Source organism: Maylandia zebra, linkage group LG16 (genome assembly GCF_041146795.1).
Source record: "Maylandia zebra isolate NMK-2024a linkage group LG16, Mzebra_GT3a, whole genome shotgun sequence".
NCBI lineage: Eukaryota > Metazoa > Chordata > Actinopteri > Cichliformes > Cichlidae > Maylandia > Maylandia zebra.
Genome location: NC_135182.1, coordinates 29799316 through 29821524, shown reverse-complemented (window position 1 = coordinate 29821524; position 22209 = coordinate 29799316). Strand labels below are relative to the sequence as shown.

The 22209-nt window shown below is 38.4% G+C and overlaps 1 protein-coding gene across 2 annotated transcripts in view; it reads right to left on the bottom strand.

Moving 5' to 3' along the window:
- dpp10 (dipeptidyl peptidase like 10) overlaps nt 1-22209 on the bottom strand; it is a 248380-nt gene that overhangs the window by 31833 nt on the left and 194338 nt on the right. For both annotated transcript variants that reach the window (XM_004563082.5, XM_004563083.6), the window contains exons 6-9: nt 10754-10806; nt 6138-6219; nt 1651-1771; nt 639-793 (exon numbers count right to left, since the gene is read on the bottom strand). In XM_004563082.5, coding sequence (XP_004563139.1) covers nt 639-793; nt 1651-1771; nt 6138-6219; nt 10754-10806 — 411 coding nt within the window. The remainder of the gene's footprint in view (nt 1-638; nt 794-1650; nt 1772-6137; nt 6220-10753; nt 10807-22209) is intronic.

The following is a 22209-nucleotide window of genomic DNA, read 5'->3' as shown; positions in this document are numbered from 1 at the left end:
CAATCACCTCCAGACTGTTTATATTGTAAGGTAAACCTCTGCAATAATACAGAGAAAACCCCAACAATCAAACGACCCCCTTTGAACAAGTACTTGGCGACAGGGGTAAGGAAAAAATCCCTCAGGGAGTGGCAACCATCTGCTGCGACCGGTTGGGGGTTGATGGGAGGAAGACAGGATAAAAGACACACTCTAATATCCCTTCTCTGTCCACATGTCCAAATCTCAGCTCCCAAACCGCTCAGTCTGAGCTGTCCCTCTGACATGCTGATTTCTATTTCTGTGCATCCTGGTCACTTCCAGTGAAAATCTTAACATCTCCATCTTTACCAGCTACAGCTCTGCCTCCCTTCATTTTGTTAGGCTCACAGTCTCCAAACCATAAACTATCGCAGGTCTCCATACCATCTTGTTAATCTTCCCTTCCACTTTTGATGGTATCATTCTGTCACAAATCACTCCTGTCACTCGTCTCCACCCACTCCACTCTGCCTGTACTCTCTTAAGTCACCTCTTTTGTTCACCGTCTGTTGACTTGGATGGTTGACACCAGGTATTTAAATCCCTCTTCCTTTTATTTAGGATAAAGGATAATGTATGTGTGTTATATGCATGGATGTCGCCTAAGTGACGGTTACCTTGGGGTAGGGGTACTGCTTTCCTTTTGGGTATGTCATGCCAGTGAAGCGAGGTAAAGCCATGTTGGGAACCAAAGTGTCATTGAGAACCAGGAAGGCCAACCTCTCTCCATCAGGAGACCACCAGTGAGCCACATGGGTCTGGAGGATCTCCTCTGTTTGGAAAAACCAGCAGAAAGTTTTAATCATTAAATTAATGAAGGGGGGGGGGGGGGGGGGGGGGGGCTGAAAGTATTAAAAATAGCTCAACATAAATGCTGTTCTTAAAGTCACAATGTGAAGATTTTTATATCGAGGTCCCAAATTTGAAGGCATCAGCTAATATTAGTTAAATTACTAACTGTACTGTAAATGGGCTCAGTTTAGTATAACGAGAAAACGCTTGTGTTTGAAGACCTAACACAAAACCAAACACATATAAGTGGAAAAAAGGGGGTGCTAGAAGAATTTGTGTTAAATTAGGTGTTAATCTGGGTTCAAGAATCACAGATAAGTAAATTACTTTATTACACAAACATAATTAAGAATAAAAGAGAAAAACAAGAAAACAGCAGTTACTGAGGTTGCTTGCCTTTTAAAAAAAAAAATTTACATAAGCTTCTTTTCTCCTGAGAGATGGGGCAAAGTGGCTAAGTGTATGCAGTGCGTGTTTGCTTAAAGCACATAAAATGACTCTTCACACCCACTGGGGAGATATGAGCACCAGAACAAACGTTATGAATATTTAATAATGGTAACATTTCTAAACACAAGAATTTTTAGTTTAATGAGATAGTGTGTCAATGCTTTGAAATTAAGCAGACATATTTTTTATTCCAACTTCCCAATAGTTAAAGCTCACTGCCACAAAGCAGTTTCTCAGCAAGTCATTACATGCATAAAGGTTTGTCTGTAATTGGCATTTTCTTGCCTGGTTTCTTCAAACAACACCCAGATAAATGTATACTCTACGCAATTTTGCTAGTCTTATTCTCAGAATGTGAAAAAATGTTTGTAGAAAACTGATAGGTACCTTCATAGAGCCAGTCAGCAATTCCATTGAAGATGACCCCGTCTTTTCCCGAGGATGTTAGCCTAAGGGAGTTACTCTTGACATCTGACTGATAATAGATGTTGTTTTCAAATATGTAGATCTACGGAGACAAAGCACACACAGGAACAACTTAATATGATACAGTAAGAAATAAGGACATGCTGCCAAACAAAAAATTGGTGCATGACTCTAAAACTTATTAAGCATGTGCCAAAGTTTGGACTGTAGCACACATGCACTGGATTAACAGTTACACTAAATGTGCACAGTATCTGCTCAGCATCCAAGCAATTCTTTTAGGATTAAAAGTGCGAGCCAGTGCTGGTAAGCCAAGTGATTAATGCTAATGTTCTGTGTACTTTATTTATGAAAGTAAGCTCTTACTCCTTAACAGCTCAACAGTAACTTTAAAATCACAAAATCTACCACTGGGATGTTAAAGTTCAGAGATTTGCCCTCAAAAAATCAGGAGGATTTCTCAAAGTCCCCAAGTCTGTGAGTGTCGACATTGGAATTGGGCCCATGTCTTACTTTTTTTTAGAGATTGTCATGCTAAATTGGCACTAGAGTTCCCTAACTCTTTTTATTTCTATTTATTTATTTATTTTGGCAGGACATGAGAGATCGGCTCAATCAATTAGATCTGGGCTACAACTTAAGCTTGGCCATTTGTTAAATTGGCACTAATAAAAGCACTAGCGATTTAGTTTCTGTTTGTATTGTATCCATGGTCGCACAGACATCTGTCATTGTATTGCACTAATACGAATGAAAACTTAAGGACCAGTCTACAAAGCCAAAGGCTGGCAAACCCAATTTCCTGTTTTTGTCTGCCACCTGGCTAATACTACACCTGACCGCAATGCCCATCCATGTGGATGGTGGGAGAGGCTGGCAGTACCGTGCTATCTTTTTCAAAGGTGTTTAGCTTGGCTTGGTGGATCAAGTCTCACCCAAAAGATCCTCACGAGTGAGCCACCCTTCGATCTCTAGTGGCACAAAAGCATCAATGGTTTCTCCAATCCAGGAGAGGTGTGTATCCATGAAAAGACTGTTCAATTGGAATGGTTAAGTACACGAATGGAGGCCAAAATGAGTTTGCTCAGTGGGGTTCTTGGGCTCACCCTTAGAGAAAGGGTAGAAGCATTGAGATGGTATGAGCTACCACTCCTTTGTCTTAGAAGAAGCCTTTCTGGGAGTTTGGTCTTCTGATTTATAGGAACTTTGTGGGCATGTTCAATCAAAAGGAGATCATGGGGCATTCAAAGACCACAGGAGTCTCACCAAATGTTGCACTGGCTCTGGAAACGTTGTATGCCCAGAGATAATGGTGGTCTTTTAAATACTTGGAGACTGTGGTCTATGTCCTATTTGGAAAAGTTCTGAACTTGTTTCACTTGTTAGAAAGAAGTAGGTTAGGGACTAAAATCTACTTGGTTTGGTTTTTAGCACTTGTTTAAATGAAACCACCAAAAAAATGCTTGGGAAGGTTTAAGTGGTAAAATTTACTTGGGGAGGGTTTAAGCAACAGACTTTGTGGATTTCTTAGGATTTCCATGTACATGTAGCTGTCCAGAACCAAAAAATTAATTATCTCAGATCAAAGAAGTATCTGTATTCGGACCTTCCCAAAAGCCAGAAGTCTGTTGCTTTATATGCTCTTACATAAGAATTCATTAGCAAGGAGCCTCTCCATGCACTGACATAACCTCACAGTCAGCTGAGCCTTCTGCCGTCTGGCTGGAAGACATCCAGATAACATCAGTCCAGTAGGCAGTCTGTGCAGCATGTGCTAAAGGGTTCTCTAAAATGTGAGGGCTTATTATTATGATTGTGAAGTGAAGATTATCAGACATTTGAGGTTTTATTGCTGCAGGTTGGATTAAATTGTAGAGGCTTGAAGTGATGTCAGCAATAACAAAAAAATAAAAAAAATAAATAAAAAGGAAAACAGTTTCAAATAATCTAAACAACACAATTTCTTTTTTGGGTTTTTCATGTAACAACCGCAACAATTTCCTCTACTAACTGGAGATAGCATTCATGTAAGTAAAGCAGTAAAATGGTTGACTTGAAAATTTGTCTGATGAATTGAAAGCAAGTCCTTTTCAATTTCTTTGGAACGTTTCTTATAGTTAGGAATGTGATGCGGAATTCACAGTGCTTTAATAATTAATATGCTACACGCAATCTCATACTTCCCCATTGTGCAAGAAACTATACAAATGTTTTCAGTACCTGAAATAATTTTCAATATTTGACATTATATGAAAATGGGGATGGTTCTAAACAATAAGAGTAGATGGTGACATTATGGGGTTTAAAATGTATAACATAATCCGCCACAATTTACAATGTATGTATGTATAAGGAAATTTTAAGTTCTGGTCATTTAAAGGTTGTACTATTTTACAGCAACCATGCTGTGTAAAACAGGGACAGTCCATGCTTCCGATATTCCCTGTAAGTATCCTACTTTAAATAGGCTCAAAAACCAAGATAGGTTATATGTATACAGTAGACTTTGTAACAATACAAGCTACTACAAAAGAAACATGTTTTGCCAAAGTTTAATAAGTTTATTAGTAAAATTTAAATATATGAATCAAGGCTGCGTTTAAAAGTAAAAATCTGTTTTCTAGCAACAAAGGAAATAAATGTACTATGGCTAAAAAAAGAGAGAAATTGCTAAGGTACAATGGTTACCAAATTTATTAGACCAACACCCAATGTAAGGCTTTTCCCAACTACCAAATCATTTTATGTTCTTGTTATCATTTAATTATCAGTATGTGCAAGCTCTTTAATTGAATTGTTATGTTTAATGGTGAATTATAATTGTTTTTTTCGATAAATTTTCAAATTAGCCATTTCACAAAATAACAGAGCAGATTATTATTATTTTTGATTAATAAAGCAAATTTACATTCCTCATGCAATGTATGAATGTGTACTTGATTAATTTCTTCGTGGAGACTTTCAGTCCTAATAAATAATATTTTAAAACAGGTTTTTGACAGTTTTCTAAAATCTTTGTATTTCACTGATTTGGGGATTTTGGTCTATTCATACTTCAAATATGCACTAATTTCCAGTTCCATAATAGCACAGTAGGCACTCATTAAAACTCCTCGATTCTTTTTAAAATCAAGAATTGTTACGCTCATATTCTTTGCTAAAATAAGTACACTTTGATTTGGTGGAAGTTGCCAACGTTATCTAAGAATTACTGGGAAGCTTAGCCATCATGTTAAAAAGTGTGTTACAATTAAAATTCAGTAAGCCGCTCAAATGGGACTTAATTACAACTTTGTAAACTGTGAAAAGTCATTATCTTGTTAGTTAGTGTCACTGTGCATGTCCAATCCATTCTTTAAGACTCTACGGTGATGAATGGACAGCACTAATACATATTCTAGTCATAACTCTCAGACATCTTCCTAATGAGAAAACACAAATTCCCAAAGAATTACTGTGAAGCTCACTTACAGCCGGTTACAGCGAAATACACGCCATGTCATTGTTTCCAAAGATGCACTTCCGCCTAATGATGCTGTGCTTGCCACTCGAGAGCTAAAAAATCCTCACATATGTCTACCTCACCTCCTTATCACCATAATGACTTCCTAATGGAGTCGTGTTTGATTTATGCTCAAATATTCCACACTCAAATTTGCAAATATGGACACTGCAGCTCTACTATGCTTTTTAAGCCTTTTAGCTGTCAACAAAACAGCCTTCCCATCTGTCCTGTACAGATACATAAAAAAGTATGATGGAAGAAAATTAGCATTTAATTAGGGTCCCCTCAAAAATGTGAACCTGAGCACGTTAAGTAGGACATTGTGAATTACAAATAGCAGCACGAAATTGACGGCAACAGGGCACAAACAAAGACAGCGTTCGGCGTGGTGGAAAGTCATGTGACACAATGTCATCCACAGGCCTGGAGCTGAAGATAAATTCCTAATTTGTGGGTTCCAGAGTCGCTGATCCTTCAAAACGCACTATTTTATTTTTCTGTAGAAACTGTGAATTGGCTGTTTACTGGATGCCAGATAAAGACTGTAGGACTCAGCAACAAATGTGCTGGCAAAAGCAAAGAGAAGCCATTGATTTTGTGTCTAAACTGATTTAACTGAGTAACAAAAACTTATAATAATAGATAAATAAAAATCGTATCTGTTTCATCCATGTAATTTGATACTTATGTTCAAAAATGAATGAAAAATATTTTAATTGGAGTAAATCTTACATATCCATGAAACAACAAAAGTTGCATAACCTTGTAAATGTTACAAATAAATTTTAAATATCTTTTTTTATTGTTATCTACCTGTGTCTGATACCTGATACCAAATCTAAGTGTTTTAAAGAAATGGCATCCAACCCAGTGTAGTGAAAGCAGTGCAAAGTGGAACTAAAAACAGGTTTACGGTGTGAAAAGATTCTCTATGTGTCCTCACCAGCTGTTGGCCTTGCACCCCCCAGGCAGCATACTGGAGAACTGAGTTAACCACCTCAGGAGGGTCCAGCTCCCAAACCTCCCTAAAGTAAGGAAAAGAGTAAATAGAGGATAATAATCACTCAACATCCACTGGTGGATAATGGCTAGGCTACTTTTTTAGATGAAAATTATGGAAATGTGCAATTCAATAGACCACTTGTGTGTGTGTGTGTGTGTGTGTGTGTGTGTGTGTGTGTGTGTGTGTGTGTGTGTGTGTGGGGGGGGGGGGGGGGGGGGGGTACAATGCAAAAACAATGAGTAATAACAGCAAACCTGTAAAGCCAAAGTGAATATTGTTGGGTTCCTAGGCCCCCATTTTGAATATTATTAGCTCATTGACTGACCATTAACAGTTACGACTTCCATATACAGTGGGGCAAAAAAGTATTTAGTCAGCCACCGATTGTGCAAGTTCCCCCACCTAAAATGATGACAGAGGTCAGTAATTTGCACCAGAGGTACACTTCAACTGTGAGAGACAGAATGTGAAAAAGAAATCCATGAATTCACATGGTAGGATTTGTAAAGAATTTATTCATAAATCAGGGTGGAAAATAAGTATTTGGTCAATAACAAAAATACAACTCAATACTTTGTAACATAACCTTTGTTGGCAATAACAGAGGTCAAACGTTTACTATAGGTCTTTACCAGGTTTGCACACACAGTAGCTGGTATTTTGGCCCATTCCTCCATGCAGATCTTCTCGAGAGCAGTGATGTTTTGGGGCTGTCGCCGAGCAACACGGACTTTCAACTCCCGCCACAGATTTTCTATGGGGTTGAGGTCTGGAGACTGGCTAGGCCATTCCAGGACTTTCGAATGCTTCTTACGGAGCCACGCCTTTGTTGCCCGGGCGGTGTGTTTTGGATCATTGTCATGTTGGAAGACCCAGCCTCGTCTCATCTTCAAAGTTCTCACTGATGGAAGGAGGTTTTGGCTCAAAATCTCACGATACATGGCCCCATTCATTCTGTCCTTAACACGGATCAGTCGTCCTGTCCCCTTGGCAGAAAAACAGCCCCATAGCATGATGTTTCCAGCCCCATGCTTCACAGTAGGTATGGTGTTCTTGGGATGCAACTCAGTATTCTTCTTCCTCCAAACACGACGAGTTGAGTTTATACCAAAAAGTTCTACTTTGGTTTCATCTGACCACATGACATTCTCCCAATCCTCTGCTGTATCATCCATGTGCTCTCTGGCAAACTTCAGACGGGCCTGGACATGCACTGGCTTCAGCAGCGGAACACGTCTGGCACTGCGGGATTTGATTCCCTGCCGTTGTAGTGTGTTACTGATGGTGACCTTTGTTACTTTGGTCCCAGCTCTCTGCAGGTCATTCACCAGGTCCCCCCGTGTGGTTCTGGGATCTTTGCTCACCGTTCTCATGATCATTTTGACCCCACGGGATGAGATCTTGCGTGGAGCCCCAGATCGAGGGAGATTATCAGTGGTCTTCTATGTCTTCCATTTTCTGATGATTGCTCCCACAGTTGACTTTTTCACACCAAGCTGCTTGCCTATTGTAGATTCACTCTTCCCAGTCTGGTGCAGGTCTACAATACTTTTCCTGGTGTCCTTCGAAAGCTCTTTGGTCTTGGCCATGGCGGAGTTTGGAGTCTGACTGTTTGAGGCTGTGGACAGGTGTCTTTTATACAGATGATGAGTTCAAACAGGTGCCATTCATACAGGTAACGAGTGGGGGACAGAAAAGCTTCTTACAGAAGACGTTACAGGTCTGTGAGAGCCAGAGATTTTCCTTGTTTGAGCTGACCAAATACTTATTTTTACAAATCCTTTACAAATCCTACCATGTGAATTTATTGATTTTTTTTTCACATTCTGTCTCTCACAGTTGAAGTGTACCTCTGGTGCAAATTACTGACCTCTGTCATCATTTTAAGTGGGGGAACTTGCACAATCGGTGGCTGACTAAATACTTTTTTGCCCCACTGTAAATTGCCAGTAGGTTGTTGTCTCTGGCAGATTATGTTAAGGCTTATCACCTGTTAGAATGGGTGGAAAAGCCTTTCAGTCATGTGTCGAAGACAAGAGATGTCTGTAAATGGTCTGTATTTGTATAGCGCTTTTCTAGTCCCTAAGGACCCCAAAGCGCTTTACACAACCAGTCATCCACCTATTCACACACACATTCACGGCAAGCTACATTGTAGCCACAGCCACCCTGGGGCGCACTGACAGAGGCGAGGCTGCCGGACACTGGCGCCACCGGGCCCTCTGACCACCACCAGTAGGCAACGGGTGAAGTGTCTTTCCCAAGGACACAATGACCGAGACTGTCCAAGCCGGGGCTCGAACCGGCAACCTTCCGATTACAAGGCGAACTCCCAACTCTTGAGCCACGATCGCCCTTCTGTAATAATTTTGAAAAACCAAATGGAATTATATTAAAAACTGGAGAGTGAAAAACAGCCTTATGTCAGTGAGATGTAAGGACCGATGCTGCTAAACCTTTTCTAAAGCATCTGAGCGTCAACTCTGCCCACCTCTAGTCAAATTTCATGCAACAGAAATGATGCGCAACAGTGCATTTTAATCAAGGTTGCCTCTCTACTTTAGCCATTGGTTGAGTTACAGGTGCAACAATTGTGACCTTATCAAATGGCAGCAGTGGGCCAATACATCTAAAGTCAGAGGTTAAAAAAGGAAAACAAATGTGCAAAAACAGTTTTTAGGGGAGCACCCCCCCATTTTATTTATTCAATGTTTATATAGCACATGCTTTGTATCAGTTTGTTTCTTGCTTTAGCTGACAATGGCATGCACTTTGAAATAAGCCCAAGTTGGCCATAGACCCATGTGTCTGATATCAGCACAGACATGACAGAGATTAAAAGGAAATGCCAGAGCAATGCCCCAAAATGGCACAGCTTTCTAAAATAACACTCGTGTTTGAAAAGGATAATCCAATCAGCTGTATAAAGTTTTAATCTCTCTCTGATTAGTAGTCAGAATCCCGCTCATGACTGTGACTTATGAAACTGGCAGGAAGTCATTTGAGCATGTCCTGGACTGTTACTTTGGATTGAGACTTTGTGCAGAATGTTTGGAAAATCAGTCTGAAAGCAGCGGGATGCCACAGACTGCAGGCTGATCTTCAAACTTTATTTTGACTGAACATAAAATTTAGAATGGTAAAGTTTCAATACTCTGCACAAGCTAGTGAGAGTTCTGGGGATATACAAAAAATATTCCCAGTCTGTACTTGAGGTAGTCAACTTACTACTTTCCATTGGATGTGTTGTTTCCTCTATTTGACTGCAATTGATACAGTTCTTGTACTTTTTGCACTTGTGTGTAATTTTACATTGCAGAAATGTATAAACCATAAAGGTGGTTTACCCCTTTGCTCTAAATACATACACACCCATAAAATCTGTCTTTTGTTTTAGTGTAAAAATATAACAAAGATCATTTTGCAATTTAGGATTAGTTCAAATCAATGATAATCATACTAATTATTAACATTAAATTGTACATCTAAACAGGTAGTAATAGTAGTATTAGTAGTAGTAGTAGTAGTAGTAGTATCTACTTGCACTGTGAAGTTCTGTGCAGGTTTGCAACATTAGGCTGAGTCTGGGTAGAGAGTACAGCCACATGCACTTCAGAATTCATTCAGCTCCTCTATCAGCACTCACATCATCAATAAACACCAGTGATGCAGTTCCTTGCTTACTTACAGCCACACAACATAACATCACCTCCACCATATGTGAGAGATGATGTGGTATGCTTCTGCTCATGACCTGTTTCTATCCTTCTTCATATTTTCTTCATCCCACAACAGGCTGATAGCACATGGAAGGAAAGCTTATGCAGTGAGGACACTGGCAATGGCAGCTTACGCCTTTCCATTATCCAGTGGATTTGAATTTCTGCTCAGCTAATTATTCAACAAAATAAATGTATTCTAGGTGAACAATACCCTGACAGCCACGATGCTGAAAGCACCTGTCTAATATTGTGTATACCCTGTTGGAGTAGCTAAAACAACTGTAACCCCCGAAATGCATTGGAGATGACTCCATTGTGTTTCAGCTTCGCCTGAGCTGATTGCATGAACTCAATTATTGCGATTCCACCAGATGCGCCACTGTGTGTGATGTCTCACAAGTGGCTCTCTGGTGTACCCCTCTCCCCACTGGATGAACTTTGGGCCTGCACTATGGCCCAGTATAAGATAAACAAAGATGATTTCGAATCATGCAAATAAACTCCAGTATAGCACAAGAGGAAACTCTAGGCAGGCAGGTTTCCCTGAACATGTGGGGCCCTTAGAATGCAGCTTGGGTCTGCTTGTTTATTAATCTCAGTCAGCTAACATCTGGAACAAGACAAACAATCCAAATAACAGACATACAGTTTGTTTCAAGCGTGTCACAGCATGTAAATTGATCCCACAGTACTCTATTCATTGTACATAGCTTATATAAAAATTCCTGTGTTCTACAAATTTGTCAACCCCTGTGAGTCATGGATATTTTTCCACTAATGACAGGTGTTACTACCAAAAAGGTTGCCCCTCAGTAACCGCTGAGGAACACTTACCGAGTGTGAATATTGTAGATGCTGTAGGAGGCCATGTAGGAGTGGCGATAAACCTGCAGTGAAATAAAGAGAGAATGGAAGAAAGATTAAAATATGACTGAAGCGTTAACGAGAGAAGCAGAAGTGTCACGATAATGACATCAGGACAAAATAAAAATGAAAAGAAGAAAGGCATCAAAGAAAACAGATTGCTGGCTGTTCTCTGTGATAGAATCTGTAGACAATGCAATTTGCATGGGTGACAGCTGTGGGACGAGACATTTTAATTCCATCTGAGAAACCCATCATCGCCGAGTGCCTATGTGCTCAAAACTCGGGAGAGACAGAGATGGAAAGGAGCGAGGGAGAGGCATTCAAAATGACAGAGGGGTGCATGTAAACTGTCTGAACCACCACCCGCCTACCCCCTCTGGAGAAGCTGTGCTTGACATGATAATAGACCTCTGACCGTGGCTAGTGATCGGGGACAGAAACAGCCCAGATTTTTGCATTCCATCAGGAAAAAGACACTCAAGTATTCAGCTCTGATACAAAGAAGCAGAGGAATTTTACAAGCGCCAACTCTGACATGACATTCTGTACTAATGTAAATATTAGTGCAGATCAGAGCTGCAGTTGACTGGGAATTGATGTAAGCCGAGACATAATGTTATTCCACTCATCAAAATGAGTACAATTGTTTCACCAAAGGTAGTTAGTATTGTCATTTTCCTTGATTGGAATGGATGGCTGAGTGGATGGATTGATGGATAGAAGTCTATTTTTTCCTTTCCCACTATATTAAAGTTTAGATTTACCTATAAAAGGACATGAAGACAACAAAACCTTCCAAATGGTCAGTGATATATGCTTGAAATCTTATGGTCCACTGTTTCAAGGCTGTAAAACAATATTTTTTACAGCCTTATTATTTCTTTCTCTACAAACAAATACAAAAACAAGTACAAATCTATTTACAGGTGAACCAGTTTCATCCCCAAACTTTATGACTTTTTCATAACATTGAAAATAGATAGATAGAGCACTCGATCTTCAGCATGATCCAGTATTATTACTTTATCCTCAGGCATCAAAGAGCCTTATCTGAAACAACAGTCTGAAAACTAAGTGAGAAAACTAAAAGGGGAAAAAGGAGGAAAAACAAAGTTTAATGACATGAAATCTGCATAAAGGTTATGAATTCTGCAGAGCCCCAGATGGGGGCTCTCACTAAAATAGCCATGACAAGTCAACATGAGTGATCTCCCAAGCTGGAAGGGAAGTTGATCTAACTCTGATGACTCTGACAAATGCTTGTGCTCCCTGTTGTATGCTGTACAGCAACTGAGTAGAAATGAAGATGACACAAGCACATTTCACAACATCTGTGACATTTGCACTGTGTGAGGGCTTAAAAAGAATCCAGGCAAAATCCAACTACTAGCAATAATGCAGACAAACTCAGTGACAAGGTTGATAGACTACATTTCAGCTAACTGTATACCACTAAACTTATATTAAGATATGCTTAAAAATGTCCATCCATCCATTCGCTTCCGCTCATCCTTTTCAGGGTCGCGGGGGGCGCTGGAGCCTATCCCAGCTGTCATAGGGCAAGAGGCGGGGTACACCCTGGACAGGTCGCCAGTCTGTCGCAGGGCCAACACACAGTGACAGACAACCATTCGCACTCGCACATTCACACCTAGTGGCAATTTGGATTATCCAATTAACCTATAACCCCACAAGTTGCATGTCTTTGAACGGTGGGAGGAAGCCAGAGTACCCGGGGAGAACATGCAAACTCCACACAGAAAGACCCCGGCCTGATGGTGGAATTGAACTCAGGACCTTCTTGCTGTGCGGCAACAGTGCTAACCACCGTGCCACCGTGCTGCTTAAAAATGTCTAAAATCTTTTAGAATTCTTACATACAAATTGTCCAAGTGAAGAAAAGGAGAGACTTGCCCTTAGAAATTGTTTGTGGATGTTATTGCAAGACATACTCTACACTCCAGTGGCACAAATGAGATCTTTGATTTGTCCCCGGTCAGACTCATGGGGATGAGCCAGAGGCTACGAAGACTCATCGTGGAAGGTGTTGTCCAAGATTTACTTTGACCCATTCCTTCAGGCTGTGCAAGCCAAGAAGAGACTAACCAATTTAATCTTTTTTTTTTTTTAAATACCTTATGCCTCCTGGCACGTTTTCTCCCCGGTACCCTGTGACAGGAACATAACTTGACTTCCTCAGCTTGTATTACTTGGTAAACATTGTTTTCTCACAGATACAGAGCTTCTCATAGATGTTATGAAACATATCCTCCATCCAAAAATGTATTACTATATGGACAAATCCATATATATATTTATTTAACATATCCCAGCAATATAACTGCCCGCTTCAATCCTAGGAAGAGACACAGATCCCTTTGGGGCTGCGTCAGGAAGGTTATCCAATGTAAAGAAATCTGCCAAATCAAACATGCAGAGCTACCTGCTGCGGCGATTCCTTTTGAATGAGTAAGCAGACAAAAATAGCTTCTTTATCCTTTTAATATAAACTGAGATTTACGCATATAGAACACAACAAAGAGGCAATCACTGCTGTAGCTCAGAGTTTAAATTGCTTTGTACAGTGTGTGGTAATTATGGATGAAATATAATGTTCCTGTTTTAAGAAGCTACAATTGAATTTGTTAGAGAAGGTATATGAAAATGTGCAGACTTCACATTAAGAATTACAGTGAGGCAGGCATGCTAGTTCATTTATTTCAGACATGAGTTATGTGACTGTCATTGATATGGATTTGTGTATTTACCGCATGCTGTGATCACATTCTCTTAAAATATTGAATAATATAGTTTATTTGTCCAAAAAGCTTATAACAGCCCAAAGGTAGATGTCGTGCAGACATAACAACATCTTTAAATCATTTACAATAAAAACTCTTCAATACGTAACAGAGTTCATTTTGTGTAATGTGGTTCATGGTTGTTTAACAACTATGTGGTGCAAATATCTGTGTATAATTAAAAAAAGACTTTCGAGTTGTCGCGTTCATTTTAGTCTACAATTGTTACAGTTTGTCCTTTTTTAATTCTAAGGTTTTATGCATTTGGGAAATAATAATAAAAAAATAATTTTGTGTTTACAAGGTTCTAATTTTTCAAATTCTAACCAGAGAAGAACAACAACCCTTGAGTACAAGTACACTCCGTGTGAGTAAGTAACATGAACAATGATTGGTAATTGTTTCCTGTATGACTTTACTTTCACTCTGCCACATCATTGTGGAGGAGTTTTGGTTGACTCTTTAGTATTTCTGCATTTCATTGAGGTTTGTTGGCATTCATTTATGCACCCCACCACCATGCTTGACAGGTGCAGCATCAGGTGTTTGGGAAATACAAAAAACTGCATATTTTTGTTCATTATTGCTAAATATTTATGTCCTGGTATTATATGCCAAAAGCACATTGTTCCAGAAGTTCATGATTAGATACTATCTAGAATGTTTTCCATGTGTGACAAATTTTTCTCATTGTAGAACGATGAACTTCAGATCGTCCATCAGTCCACAAACACCTGGATGCCCCTGACCAACAAACTGCCAAAATTTCTGTTATTATAGACGTGGTCACTTGCTCATGACCTGCCACTTACCCCCTTAATTTTTATTGCCGCACTAAGGATTTATTTACTTTTTCACACGCTGCTTATGTATCTAACTTTTTGGGGAAATAATTGACAAAACATGCTATTTGTTGTTGAACACATGAGGTTGTAATTATCTAATTTTAAGATCTGCTGAGACCAGATAAATTTTATTATATTTTTATATGTAAAAAATTAGAAATGACAAAGCCCATACTTTTTGTTTCACATGCATATATGTATTTACTTTTAAAGAACAAACCATGAGGATGTTTCAATCAAGTCCAAAAACAGGAGGGAAAGGAGAGAGAATGCGTTTTTGACCTTGTGCTTAATACATAAAACTTAATGGGTCTTTATCTACCAGAGTTTATGTCTGTTGCACTGAGATGACAAGTTATTGCAGGTTTAAGCTTTTTTTATAACGGTATGTCGGCTTTCCCTTAAATATGAAATGGCATAATAATAGGTTCACTTACTAATGAGGATTAAGTCTAATCCCTGAAGAAAACATCACTATATTTTTATAAGAGCACTTGAGGAAACAAAGCAGATGTTTCTTACAATCATGGAAGTCAAAAGACATTTTGAAAGACTGCAATAAAGCTTTGGTTATGATGCCTAAAGCACAACCAATAACAATAAGTTGGAACATCAATAATAGAGATTCCTGTTCATCAAGAGAGTGAATTACTGGTTAGAGAAAAGAAGATTCACCAAGGTCCAAGTGACTTATATCGACTTTATGCAGAGTGTAGCTTCTCAGTGCATACTGAATGTATTGTGGCTAACACTGAGGTTGAGTGTGTTCAATATAAATTTACAGGCTTTATTACAAATATCTTTCAGTATAGCGGAGAACTGTGCATGGAAGTAAAACCTGATTCTTCATAGTGCACTATACACATTTCTCAAACCCTGACAGGCTGAAAATTCCTCTTTTTTTTCTTTTTTTTTTTGACATGAAACAGTCTTTACAAGCCCCAAATGAACTTTTCAGTGATATGCCATTAATTTTAGGTGTAGAGCACACATGGGTATGGTGACCTTTGTTGCCGACTTCGTAATAAAACAAAAGGTTGTGACATTTTCAGCACTCAATGCTGTGAAGAAGAATTTAATGTCAAGAACCGAACGTACGGATGCAAGCTGGATGTTTAAAAAAAAACACCTTTGACAACATCACAACAAGGATTCTTGTCTAAAAGGATTAAAGTACCCTCTTCCAAAGTTTAATTATCTAGTGATTTCAGTTTTTGTAACTATAGCTAAAAAAACAACAAAAATCTTAAGGTCAGTTGTTATCTGTAATTAACTTTTTTTGGCTGATAAAGCAAAACACTACAGATCACAGGTGTCAGCGTAATTAATCTTAAGCTGCAAACTGAAAATGTGATAAAAGGTATTAGATATGAAAAGGTAATGAGATGATAAAATGTATGTAACACATGATTAAGAGGGTATTAGTGGGGTATTTTTAATAAAAAAACGTGTTGGAAATTTAAACTGTGTCTTAGTTCTAGATGCAGAACTGCAATCTTAATATATGTCTATAATATGAATCAGTTAATGGTCTTAAAAACCTCTTTCTCTAAATCAACTTCAAAGAGAAAACATTTACCACTCAAAACGACAGAATGGATGCCAGCTGAATTAATTTAATTAAGGGCCCAACTCCAAAGGCTTTTTTACAGTATTCATATTTTTTTGCTCAAACTGTGCCTCAGATGTAAAGTTCATGCTTTTAACATAGATTCTTCACAATCATTGCTTACAAGTCCCAAAATATGATGCAACATTAGTAATTTCAGAATTGTAATATAAAGTTGGTACATTTTATGAATTCCAATATAATTAGTCTACTGTTTCCTATATTACCCACTTATAAAAAGAGCTGTGGGAGGTATACTGTAGGTCCATTTTTTCAGTATTAACAAATCAGAGTTGTTCACAAATGCTGAGTTGACATGCACATCACAGTTTGCTTTTTCTTATCTCCCCTTGTCTTTATATGGTGTAGCCAGCTGTCAGCTTACTCACATCATACTTTATTAGGGTTAGGGTTAAAATCATGATAAAAACCATTAAATAACATAAAGATATATCAGTAAAATTAAAAACTTTTGAAAAGAAGACAATAAGCTAATACTGCAAAAAATTGTGTCCTAAAATTTACAAAGTGATGAAACAAACATGTTAAATTGAATTAATTGTTTTAACTTTGAGTGCACCCATGTACTGAAGTTCATTACTATTGTTGTGCCTGAACATTAGAGCATTTACATATTAAATATTTACATATTACTATTCTGCAATAAAGGAGACGTGGAAATCAGTTTCGACAAAAGTTGATTGATCAGGTATTCTTGGTGTGTTCTGTGTTCCAGTAACTGGGATTCTAGCAGTGTAAAAAAACTTAGCAGAAGATTACAAACAATAAAAATATCTGCTCACATTTTTTAAATCAACGACTGAATGTATATGAAATTTTCAGTTACAAAAGAATTACTCAATAAATAAGTAAATAAAAAAATTCAGTGAAACGTGAACCTTCCACCTCATTTGCAACTGGAACTCTGAATATAGCCTAACCTGAAAAATATTGTCCGCATAAGTACCATAGAAAAAAATCACATATTATGTTAATTTAACTTTTAATCAACTGCATTTTTCATGAATAGCAGCAAAAACCCTGTGAAAGCCAAAGTCACTGTTTCACAGCTCAGTTTTTAATTTAGTCTCTTTTAGAAGTATCTTTTAAAACAATTATGCTCATGGGTTTTATATTAAGAGATAAATTAGTATCTTCCACATCTTTCCCGTTGGCTAGTGCATTTTACTAAATTAAAGCATTATAAATAATGTAACTTAAAAAAAAAGGACAAAAAAAGTTCTTATTAATGTGCATGTCATTCTATGACCATATTAGTACTAATATGACTAATAAAAATTAAACATGCAAAACAGAATGTGACTGTAAACAGAAACAAGAGAGAAGGTGCCTGCAGTCAGGACAGTATATAGTTATAATCCTTTTTACACACTCAAGGACATTTGGCTGGTCTCTGTCTGTCAAGTAACTGACCTTTTTTAGGCTTGTGGGAAATAAATGTTTTGTCAAAAAATAAATAAATAAAAGTGAAGGATGGAAGAAAAACAAGCGTTTCAGTTAAATCTAACTGGGAGTTTGAATTCCCATTAAACATAACCCCTCCCAGTGAAATTATGTTTTTACTTTATGAACCTGTTTAAAAAATGCATATATTATAAGCAGGGGTGCATATAAATGGTCCGAAGGTGCGCATTCGCTGTCAAGATAAAAGACGCACACCAGATAAGAAGTTGCAACGTGCGTTTGCGTACATAAGATTTTCTGGAGGAGGACAGACATTAGTTTAGAAGGCTTAAAAATGTCGAAGAAGCAAGCTCCTTTAAGCAATTACTTTGGTGTTCCTCCACCTCCAAACAAATGTCAGAAGGAGTCTGAACCGCAAAAGAAGCGCGTATTCTCGGAAAAGTGGTTGCAGGAGGTGAGCTGGCTTCAAACAAATGATGAACGCACAGAGATGTGGTGCAGAATATGCCGTGAAAATCTCACTCTAGCGGACAAAAACAGTGCGTTTTATATGTACGTATATAAATTAGGGGTGCAACGATACACAAAATTCACGGTTCGGTTCGATACTTTGGTGTCACGGTTCGATATTTTTTCGATACAAAAAAAAAATGTTCATGCCTTTTTAATTTGTCATTTATTAAAATTATAAATATATATTTTAACACAAAAGTACAGTTTTTAAATTTAACCCTAACCCTTGTGCGTGTTGTTTTTTAGCTCGTCATATTGCAGCCACAGAAATTCTTTTGTCCATGAAACCATAAAGCTGCACTTTCTTTTTGCCTTATAGTCTGATTTGTCATAACTTCTCCGTTTTGTGGTAAGCTTTTCTTTGGCTGTCACTTCTTCACCCTGACCTGTCTTATTTGGCTCAGCAGAACTAAAATATATATCTGTCTGTGAAGGTTCTCAATCATCCAGGTCATGGTAGTGAAATATATATCCTGCCGCACTCACATAAGCTCAGCGATTCTCTGCGCGATCAACCTCTCACATGTTTAAGCTGCGGGAGATTTCACTTGTCATGTTTGCATAGTAAGCTAACAATTAATAAGACGATGTCAGAGGAATTGGTGCACAAATTATCATCACTCACAGATCAGTGCTGTCGCTCTCTATACACAGTTCGCGCGATTGCAAAGTGAAAGCAAAAAAACAAGCGCAAATTCAAACACGATTTCAATATGTCACATATTGACAGTGGCTCACCCAATGACATAATTACCCAGCTACATTTCTGAAAGAATGCGAAAGCATTGACATATATTTTTCCTTCCTACAATAGCCCGACAGGCAGGGGAGAGATAGCCCAGGGACTCTAGCGATATTGCGAGCCCTGTATCTGATTGAGTAATCACTCATCTTTGGAAAAGAGAGTTTATTACAGAGAAATGTCTCTTTCCAAAATAAAAGCTATACTATCCGTTTCTTCTGGGCTATATTCTCAGCAGCATATTAAACATATCAGGTCTCCATAAGGAGAATCCTGTGCTAACAGCTGTCTAAATGACTCGGCTAAAGTTTGTAGCATGCATGCTTGTTTTTGTCTTTGCACTAGGATGATGTCGGTGTAAATGTGCAGTCATATTCGTTGTGTTCCCACTAGTGCTTTCAGGTTAATCTCGTTGAAATAACCTTAACGCCACAACACGGCAAATCTCCGTTAACGAGCTACCCTATACAGAGGGGCTAGACGGCCAACACGTTAATGAGCTAACTGCGCTAACACACTAGCTCCCACCCATGTAATTGAGCATTGCATGGCACATCCAACATACTGTTTTACTTTAGTCCATGACTCGCTTACCTTCAGGGTCATACGAAAACCAAAATAATTCCAAACGCCAGATCTGAATGAGGGTGGGGAGGTCCACTTCTGTCTCGCTAGCTTGCCCTGCGCTCTTCCTTCTGACCATCCTGTCTGTGTTGAGCACTCAGTGAATCTGCGTTCGACTACTCCGCCTAGGCTGCACTCTCGAGCCTAGGCGGAGTAGTCAAATGCAGATTCACTGAGCGCTCAACACAGACAGCATCGTCAGAAGGAAAGTTGATAAAATAAATTACAAATTTTGTATTGTTCTTTTTTTTTCTCCCCTTTGGTTTTCTTTCTTTCTCTCCCCCTCTTTCTTTCATTCTTTCCCCCTGTCCTATCCCACAGTCATGTCTGTCCCGTTTGCAACTGAAAATAAAATAAATTCATAATTATAATAAAGGTCAATCAAATGGACCAATATGATGATCCACTTAAAATAAATCCTCTTGGCATCTTTCTTGGCCTCAAGACAACAATTCTGATGGCTATAGATCCAAACGGGACACAAAAAAAAAAAAAAAAAAAAAATTGAAAAAAAAAAAATTGAAAAAAATTGTATTGTTCGATACATATGCATACCGAACCGAAAGCACTGTATCGAACGGTTCAATATCGATACGAATATCGTTGCACCCCTAGTATATATGTATGTATATGTATATGTTTTGTCTGTTGTATGACAAAAAAAAATCTCTTTTGAGTGAGACAAAAAGAAGAAAAAACTATCTACAGACATTTAACAAAACTTTCATGGATGTCACCACAGAAGAAGTGCATCTGAGCCTTCCCCTCCCCTGCTGGGCATCAGTCCACTTATAAAAATCAATAGTGTAGTGGAAGCAGCTCCCTGGATGGCTCTGTGAGAAGGGAAAACATGTCTACCAAAAGGCAACCAAAGAATAACAAAGCTTTACATTACAGGATATGTGAAGCTGACATCCTACTCTCCTGTCACTATGTGGCAGCTATGGTAATTTTAGCTCTAGGGACTATAAAGAGGTGGGCTTTGAAACTTATATTTTTGTTTGTCTTTGTTTATATTTTTGCTTGCCATTATCACAAGCACATTTAGATAGAATACACAAGGCACACCAAGAGCCTGTTCACAGCTTGAGGATTTTTAGTTTTTCTTTAGTTTAGATCCTTGATAGGGTTATATTTAAAGAATATAATTTTACACTGCAAATAGCGTAGCCTTCTATTACTTCAGTTTTGATGTGGTCAAAACTTACAAATCCCGGTAAGAGTAGTTGTGAAACTGCAGGTTATTCATCTGCAGAGGGATGGTTTATTTGAAGAGTGCATCGTAGCACAGAAACAGCAGCAGTTAAGGGTACAAATTATCTTCTTATGGCCTCTGACAGTGGACTCATATCTGTGTGTCTCCTGCTAGGCCTCAGAGCAGTATTCAATACTATTGATTATAATATTTTAATACAGAAACCTGAAGACACTGTTGGTATTAAAGGAAATGTGATACACTGAAGGGGCGTTGTGGTTACCACTGTTGCCTCACAGCAACACGGTCCTGAGTTTGACTTCACCATCTCGCTGAGGAGTTTGCACATTCTCCCTGTGTTTGCGTGGGTTCTCCCCGGGTACTCCGGCTTCCTCCCACAGTCCAAGGTTGCGCTTGTGGAGTTCCACAGGATTATGTGCCAGGACCAAACCTTTACTTAAAACACTGCATACATTTTCGTTGTTATGCAGATGATACTCAGCTTTTTTAAATCCATAAATCCAGATGATACAAATCAATAAGATTAGATTAGATTAGATTAGATTAGATTAGATTAGATAGAACTTTATTAATCCCTCGGGTGGGTTCCTCTGGGAAATTCGATTTCCAAAAAAGCACAGCACCGACAGAAGTTACAGAGTTACAGAATATTATATATATATATATATATATATATATATATATATATATATATATATATATATATACATACACACACACACACACACACACACACATATATAAATACAGAGACAATATAAATAAAATATATGAAGGGGATAAATAGAATAAATAGGAATAAAAAATAAAAATACAAGTGAATTGCACATTTCAAGTATTGAGTCTATTGCACTGTTGACTATTTACAAAAAGTATTGCACAAGGTATTGTACAGTGAGGTGAAGAGGCACTACAGCTTAGTTGTTCCCCCCTCCTTTGTCCTCCTGTTTCCCCTCCCTCTCCCCTCCAGAGAGGAGTTAAACAGTCTGATAAGTTAAGCCACAGACATGTCATAAAAATATAAAGATCTGGATTTAGAGAATGTCCTCCCTATTGATTTGTAACATTGTTTGCAATTGGATACTGCAATCACACATATCAAAAGGATAGATATCAGCTTCGGATAATCTCGCAGACAAATTCTATCTCACATCACCTAAGCTACATAAGCCTATGTAGCTTGATGCTTGTTTATTTTCTGTGAAAATCCCTTTGTTTACATGTCTCAGAATATTGCTATATTCATCCGTTATGGTTGCAGTACACCAAACAAGAGGCATTTAAGGACACAGGAATGCAGGTGTTTTGCTTTAACAACAAAATCCCAAAGGGGTACTTTTATTTTGCTGGCATTATTGGAGAAATGCTGATAGCCTATATAATAGTGGGTATCGCCATTCAGTGCAGCAGCCACCGTTCACACTCATTTGAAATTTATTAAACTGAATGCAGAGATGTTGCTTTGGGACACAGGTGCTGTTTTCCACCGTAAAACTGTGCATCAGGATGATATTTGTTTTCTGCTTTTCACATATTTGTGGTTTGTTTTTCCTTGAAATGCCAGGTGGGCTCAACAGAGACAGCACAGATAGCTTCTCTCTCATTTTCCCTCTTTGTTTTCAGCATTACATCTGTGACTCCCCACTGC